General features: G+C 55.0%; 1 protein-coding gene across 1 annotated transcript; it reads right to left on the minus strand.

The window, feature by feature from the left end:
- Positions 1–665: 665 nt before the first annotated feature.
- Positions 666–5,808, minus strand: LOC112409758 (melanoma antigen preferentially expressed in tumors-like). Its single transcript, XM_024760066.1, has 4 exons — positions 5,743–5,808; positions 3,996–4,315; positions 3,047–3,655; positions 666–1,565 (listed from the first exon to the last, which is right to left on the minus strand). Exons 1-4 carry the CDS (start codon positions 5,785–5,787, stop codon positions 989–991), a joined length of 1,551 nt encoding a protein of 516 aa, XP_024615834.1. The 5' UTR covers positions 5,788–5,808; the 3' UTR covers positions 666–988.
- Between the last annotated feature and the right edge of the window lie 2,223 nt (positions 5,809–8,031).

The following is an 8,031-nucleotide window of genomic DNA, read 5'->3' on the forward strand; positions in this document are numbered from 1 at the left end:
GACCTACCTCCGCACAAAACGATGAACTCTTTTCAATGTGGGAAACGAATAGTAAACAAATGTTATTTGTCTATGTGAGCTTACTAGTATTTTCCTAGCAGGAATTAGGATGTTTTTACAGGACACAACTAACTGAATTCAAGGGGCTGGACGCAGTGGGAAGGCGGGTATGCGCTGGTGAGTCCCAGAGGCTCCAGATGGTCTGTGGGTGGATTTTCCCCCCAGGACTCGGGGCCTGACTTTGCACATTGAAGCCCTATCCTGGCACCACCCAGGGCCAGGGATGGAGGCTCTGTATCTGCTGGATCCCCTGGGGAGGGTGCTAGAGTCCAGGGCCTGGGTGGAGTTGGCAGCGAGGGTTCCTTGGAAGAATGTTCCCTCCAGTGGTGCTCACTATTGGACACTTAGTACATTCCAGGCCCTGAGGACGCACCTTGTGTGCAAGGATAGACTGAACGGCCACAGAAGTAAGTGAGGAGCTAACAGATGATCCAGAAACAAGACCAAAGGGAGGGAGAAATGGTGCTGTTAACTCTTGGGGCCGAACCTCGTCCAGCCTAGGGTGCCTGGGCCTCACACATGCTGGCTTCTAATTTAATCACTAACAGGAGATTACTGAGGTTTAAACGGGAGAATCACGGTCACAGATCACAGCGAACACCAGGTGAATGACACTGAGGTTCCCTTTATTTCTGACCATTTTTATATAACTATCCACGTAGGGATAACGCCCCCATCTACTTCTGAAGCCTGAATCCCCCTCTAGAAATTTAGATTCACATTTCTAACTCTACAAGATGCATCTCCCCGAAGATCCCATCAAGCCCCCAAGTCACCATCCCCCCCGCCCAGCTCTGAATCACCTTTCCTTTTCCCGCTAACAATGAACAACTGTCTGAAACTATAGCTTGTGTTTCTTCGAGATGCGCTGACGTCTGAGCGGCAGTGTGCGCGTGCCCGCGACAAAGCCTGCGGCTCGTTCGCTGGGCTAGGCGGCCATGTAACAGGGGCACAGGATGGGCTCTGGGTTGTAGAAGGTCCTGTCGCCACAGTGCGGACAGGGGTCGCCGCTGAACCAGACCATACTGGGAAGCCCCAACTCCTGCAGCACCTGCTTGAGCCGGGCGTGCAGGTGCGCCAGGCGGCCCAGGTGGACGGTGCCGTGCACGTCCTCGTAGCTCTCCAAGGGCGCGGGGTACAGCACGTGGCTCAGCTTGCTCAGCCCCACGGTGTGGCGCAGCAGGCTCTCCAGCACAGCCATCGAGATGGGGTTGCCGCAGAAGCTGAAGGTGGTGAGCTGGGAGCAGTGGCTCAGGGCGGGCAGGAGGGCGCTGAACTGGGAGTCCATGATGCCACACTCGTCCAGGTCCAGGTCCTGGAGGGTGGCCGAGGCCTTCTCGATCAGGACCCAGAGGGGCTTGGAGCTTATGCTGGTCAGGTTGACCCCGCTGAGGCTCAGATCCTTCAGCTGGCTGACGCTCGGGCACTGCGACAGATGCATCAGGTCTGCCTCTGACATCAGGCAGTTGGTAATCGACAAGGTCTCCAGGGGGCTCTTCAGACACCTGGAGAGAGACAGAGCAGTCAGTCCCGGGAGGATGGAGGTGGTGGGCGGAGGGATGTGGGGTGGCCCAGGCCTCAAGGGAAGAGAGGCCTGTTTCACCAGATCCTAGTCTTCCAGAGGATGCTGCATGGTCAAGGGAGAGGTGCCAGGCCAGCCCAAGGTTGAGCGGGGTCCTTCCCCATCCCTTATCTGCCGTGTGACAGGGTCAAGGGAAGGAATCCTCGAGGGCTCCCTGTGCTCACCCTTCAAGTGGGGGACGACATACCCCTGCCAGGTGTTGTGAGCACAGGTAAGGTAACAATGGCAGGTGCCCACCGGGGAGCCTGACCCCATGTCCCAAGTGAGAGAGGGGAGCAGCAAACTACAGTATTGGCAGACATGACCTAAACTGCTTTTAACTCGGGCTTCCTTCCTGCCGCCTCCTGGACCCCATCACCTGTTTCTCTGTTCCCAGTGAGAGTACTGGGATCTGTGCTTAAAGGGCTAAACCAGGCAAGGTCTGGCAACGTCCACAGGGGTCCACCCGGCAGGGGCTAACTCTGGTCGCTGTATCAGCCACAAACCATCCCTCACTTTCCACAACTCTTTTTTCTGTTGTTGTCCTTGTGTCATGAACACGTTTATTCTTAATGCTTTGAGTTTGCAGTTGCCAGAAAGGAAATCAATCCAACTCTTTCACACAATAAATCAGGCTGCATTCTCTCATCTTTCATCATTGTGTTCCAGGTAAAGCTATGATTCTATTTTAAGAAAGAAGAACAGATTTCTAGAAGAAATAATTTGTTACTGAAGAATTCCTATATAATCAGAAGCCTTAGAAGGAAATAATAGTTGTAATTTGGCCTCGAGATTGGAGCCACTTCAGTAGTGACACTCATCTGACTTTCTGCTTCTCTTCTCTGGACACTTTAGGAGCAATAACTGCTTAATGTCCTGATGGGCGCCACAATTCTTCACTCCTGCTCCCTCCCCGTCATTTCCACAATCACCCATTTCCCACATCACACCTCACCTGGAGCCTAAAGCACCCCGGGACAGACAGGGAAGTGGGATAGGTGGGAGGGACAGGCTGACGTGGACCAGCTGCTCAGCACAGAGCTTCCGATTTGAAACCTCACGTTGGATGGGCTTTCCCCTGGTTAATGTCCTCCTGCTTAGTTATTTTCCATCATCTCAGCTTAGACATCACTCTCTCAGGAGAATTCCCCAAGCCACCCTCACCTGACCCAAAGCCCCCACGATGCAGGTTCCCAGCAAAGAGCCCCCTTTGACAGGCAGCTAACTGAAGCCACACCTCTGACCCTAACCCGGGAGGCTATGTGACAAGATGCCGGGGGACGGACTGGCGGCATCGTGTGGACCTCTGAGTGGCCCGTGCACCCTGGCACCATCCATGGCAGGCAGACAGTAGACAGACACCCCACGGATAACGAAACGAGAGAGGCCTGCCCTGGTCTGCAGAGAGACCGCGCCACGCCTCACCTGAGCACCTGGTCCAGGCGGTCCTCAAGGAAGGAGATGGAATCCAGGTAGAGCTCCTGCAGGTGCTGCAGGCTGGGAAACTGGGAGGTGAGCTGGCTGACGCAGCACTCCTCCACGCCGAGGGCGGCGTGCGGTGTCATGTGGATGTGCGAGAGGAGCAGCCGGCGCAGGTTGACCATCTGGCCCAGGTGCGGCGCGAACCTGCCCAGGGTGGCCAGCTTCCAGGTGCAGTTCACCTCCAGGTCCTGGACAGAGTCGAGCTGCACCAGCGTCAGGATCCTCCTGACGTCGTGCATCGGCATGGAGAAGACCCTCAGCTTCTGACAGCACAGGCGGAGTGCGCCCCTCCTCCGCTTGACCTTCTTCAGGAGGTAGCTTAGGGACGCATCGGGGGTGCCCTCCTTGAGGCACAGGTCCATGAGCACCTCCACGGGGGCCGAGGTCTGCTTCAGCCACGCCCTTGCACCTTCCACCCGGCGCCTCTTCCTCACGGGCCCGGCCACCTCAGGCTCCAGCAGTGAGCACACACCAGCCCTGGTGCCGGACCACACGGTCCAGAAGTCCTGGTGGGCATTCTGGCGCAAATCCAGCACCTGCAGCTTCCACCGCCTGCGGGATGATGGGAGACACACTGAGCTGTGCGGAGACCCACGGGGACCAGGACCGCACAGCTCAGATCCCAGGCAAGGGTGCTACACCCCAGATAGCAGCTGCTCCTCGAGCTTCCGGGGCCCCTCCTGGTCCCCACTTTAAGCACCACGAGAAGGGGGTGAGCCCACGTGCCTTTTCTCACCTCTGCACCTTAAGTAGCCCTGCACGCCCGAAAGCCTATTCCCAGAGTGGAAGCCACGGCCCCAAGGCCTCCCCGTGGCCCCGCACCCCGCTCTCCGATGCCAGCTGCTTCTTGCTCAGACCCCCAGGCCCCACCCGCCTGCTGGGTCGCCCTCACCTGGGGCGGACCTCCTGGGCAAGCAGGACGTCCAGGCCGTCGACTGCAGCTTGGAAGGTCTCCAGGTGAGGCTTGTGCTCCTTCATCAGGGCCCCCAGAGGGAGGCAGGGGAAGGGCCAGGCCTGCACCATCGCCTTCACAGCCTGGCTGTGCATCCCGGCAAAGGCCGCGGAGAACAGGGGTGGGAAGAGCTCAGCGGGCAGCTCCTCCAGAGCGGCGATGGCCAAGGCCTCATCCCTCAGCAGGCTCTGGACGGCCAGTTCCAGGAGTTTCGGTGGGGCCCGGATGCCCACCCTGAAGAATCTGCTCCAGAGTGAGTACTGGAGGGACACCAGAGAGCAAGGGGTGGGTCCTTCTCCGGCCAAGGACCGGCGACCCTGCCGTCCCTCCACCCTCTAGGGGACCCAATGCAGGGCCAAAGACACCCCTCTGGCCACAAAGCCACAGCTCTGGCCCTGCTGGCGCCAGGCCCCAATGAGGGGACAAGGTGACCTCTTGCCCTATCCCATATCCACCCATGCTGCATTAAATCCCAGCCCCTCTGAAAGGTGGGTACCTAGAAGCCTGACAGCTGACCCCACCCTCTCCGGAGAAAAGCTTCTGATTATCACTCAAGGACTGAAAACAACAGGAATAAGGAGTTTAGCCCAACATGGCCTCTTCCTAAACTCCAACAAATAACCCAGATGGGAAAGATGGAGAAGCACCACACAGTGCGTACCGTTACCCCATTTAAAACTCTTTAAATCAGGGCTTCCCTGGTGGCGCAGTGGTTGAGAGTCCACCTGCCGATGCTGGGGACACGGGTTCATGCCCCGGTCCAGGAAGATCCCACATGCCGCGGAGCGGACGGGCCCATGAGCCATGGCTGCTGAGCCTGCGCGTCCGGAGCCTGTGCTCCGCAACGGGAGAGGCCACGACAGTGAGAGGCCCGCGTACCACAAAAACAAAACAAAAAAATCTTTAAATCAGAAACCATAAAGTAGCATGACAGTATTTGATAGCATGTGATGTTAGAGATTAAGAAAAAAAAAAACTGATTCCAAGATGTACCTATGAGTATTATTATTATGGAATTTTTTTTTATTCCATGGAATTAAAAAAAAACCTTTTCATTTCTAAAATGAGAACCAAAAAAGCCCTTTAAACTAGTAAAAATCACAAAACCATAAATGATATGAACTATAATTACTAGTCACAAACCAAATATGTAAATTGTCATCCAAAAAGTTCAACTAATTAGATGTCTTACATCAAAAAAAGAAAAAAAATCTATTTGGTTAAGAAATACTGTAACTGTCTATGAGTGGCATAAACCACAGCAGAAATCAAAACGTTTGGGATTAAGGCAAAACTTCACATAGAAGCAAAAGCAAAGCCTGCTACTGCAAACGTGTACAGAAGGCGAAGAAAAATTCTCTACAGGACCTTGGCCTGCATGGCCTGTCCTGTGGAGACCCTGGCTGGGGCAGGGGCCAGGGCCCGAGGCCCCAGATGCCAGGGCGGGTGTGGTGCAAGAAGCAATGTGCTCAGGCCTCTGAGTCCCTCCTCTGGCTCCTGAGAAGCCATGATAGGCCTTCCTGGCCACACTTTTCAGATCCCAGCTGAAATTTCCATTTCAAATGGAAAGCGGAATCTTATTACTGGAAATCCATCCAGCTAACGCTGATTTGACTTTCTCCTTACACACAACTGATAGGATCCTCTGTCCACTCGTGAAAGCAAAAGATAAAAGAAGAAAACCAACCTGCAAGCATATTTGTTCGAAGAGCATGGGCCACGTCAAAACCATCCCAATGTCTGAGTTAAGACAGCTTTGTGCAGACCTAGTGGTGTCACCCCAAAGGAAAAAGAAATATGACACAATTCCTGAGAATCACACAGTCACTTATACGTAACCTAAAACTGCAAAATGTGTGCCCGTTCATGGGGGAACAGAGGTGACACTGAGGGATGGCGGGTCCTCCAGATTTTGAGGGTTAAGGCTTCCCCAAAGGAGGTCAGGTCAAAATTACAGCTAGGCGCTGGCTGGGAAGAGGGAGGGGCTGGGCGTTTCTAATGAGACCAAGGAAATTACCCAAGACCAGGGAAAGTGTGTTGTGTTTGGAGGAATTCAGAGACTTTTGTCAGGATGGGCCTGAGAGATTGCCAGCAGGAGTGGCTACCAGGGACCTGGTGGATCCCTTAAAGCCAAGGCAAACCCAAGACTCAATCTTCCTCCCTCTGTCTCTGGAGGCAAAGGGTGTTTCCTCCCAGAAGCGGGGATATGCAAATTGGCTTGACAAGATGAAATGTAGGCAAGTGCGCTGGGAGAGGCCGGAACTGTGCTGGTGGCCAAACCTGGGACACACCTTATTCAGCCTGAAAGCCACTGAGGGGGTCAGGGCCGTGGGCTCTTTGGGCTCTTGGAGGCAGGGAGGGAAATAAACGTGGGCCAAGCACACATATCGGTGTCAGCAAAGGGCTGCAACCAGCAGAGGACTTGCCCCGAGGCTCAGGCGTCCTCTTCCACATCCCAGCCCAGGCTCTGTCCAGCAGCTTCAACCCTCATCATGACCTTCAAAGGCCCCTTCCCAGTGTTTGTGGATAACTTAACATTTCCTCAATCCTAGGAAACAAGGAATGCAAAGCGGCTTCAAAAAGCCCCCCGACCCCTCCCCTAAGGCTTTCACTTACAGGGTTTCTGATTCGAGAGCGCCATTAGGCCCACAAACAAAATTCAGCTTTTCTCTTGCTCTGCGTTAAGCACAGCTACTCTAACACCGAACTCTCCTCAGGGGACGTGAAGCTCTGCTCGGTGTTGTAGGGTCTGGGGGCGATGCCCCTGCTGGGCTGGCTCACACGTTGGTTCTGTTGAGGTTTCAGAACACAGGCTGAGGGAACCTCTCCACCCCCTGCATTGTGACGCCCCGACAATTCTATTCTGTGGGCGAGGTGGCAGCATTCTCTGAAGGATGCTCTCTGGTTTGGTAATTTCCCAGAGACTGCTTTCTCCAAATTTCTACCGTCCCTATCAGCAGTTTGCCTAAAACAGGGTTAAGCTAGAATGGGCTCTATGGACACTCAACTCCCAGACCATCACCTTGACTGGTCACCTGCAGGAAGTCGAGATTAGTAAGTGAAGCAGAATATTCCTGATTCTGGAGCAGCCACTGAGTGGTGCTCACACTTTTCATCCAGCACCACAAATAACCTTCAGAGAAAAGCTGAAATTCAGTTAGTTTCCTTTTCAGCCTGGTGAGCCGGGGACTTGGCCAGGGGTGGACACTGCCACGCTCCGCTCAGGGAGTAACCAGAAGACCTGCTTGCGGGAGGGGTGTGGATGGATCTGCCCCACAGAGCGTTAGGAAGAGATGACTGACTTCACGTGGACCTCGGGGAAACAGGAAATGGCAGACGTCCAAGCCTGGGATGTTTCCATGGGAACCCAGCATCCAGAAAGGAGATCCAAGGAGGCAGGAGCGACCACTGCCTTCGAATGATGTAAAAATGGGAAGTATAAGCCGAACATTCATCCCCAGCGAGCAGGGGACACTCCTCTGTCCACCTGCTGTCCACCTGCACCTCCATGCAGAGCCTGTTTGTCCGGAGGCAGAAGGACCAGGGCCACAGCTGCAGGAAGACCTGTCCTTCCTGCCCAGTGTCAGGACTGGCCCAGGACGACTCCCAAGGCCCAGGCATGAGTCAATTGGGGGGACGTTTCTACCACGTCCTGGTCACCTGGTCTCACGCTGTACAGGCCAGAGCAGCTTCTGAGCTCATGGTAGGGGGGTGTCCTGTCCCCCTTCCCGTCTCCAGTCACAGAATTTCTACTGGGATCGCAAAGCATCTGCCCCCAGGGCCTTCCAGGGGTCTTTAGAATGCATGTGTGTCCCCAGGTTCCTGCTCCTGGCCTGTGCTGACGGCGCAGCCCCCTCTTTCTGCATCCCTGGCAAGTCAGCCCACCTCTCCCAGAGCCTGGGGTCTGGCCACGATGCGGGGAGGGTGGGGGACCGGACATCCTTCCACTGGCATCAACAGAAATCACGGATTTCTC

The sequence above is a fragment of the Neophocaena asiaeorientalis genome, unplaced genomic scaffold (genome assembly GCF_003031525.2).
Source record: "Neophocaena asiaeorientalis asiaeorientalis breed wild unplaced genomic scaffold, Neophocaena_asiaeorientalis_V1.1 scaffold1575, whole genome shotgun sequence".
Classification (NCBI taxonomy): Eukaryota; Metazoa; Chordata; class Mammalia; order Artiodactyla; family Phocoenidae; genus Neophocaena; species Neophocaena asiaeorientalis.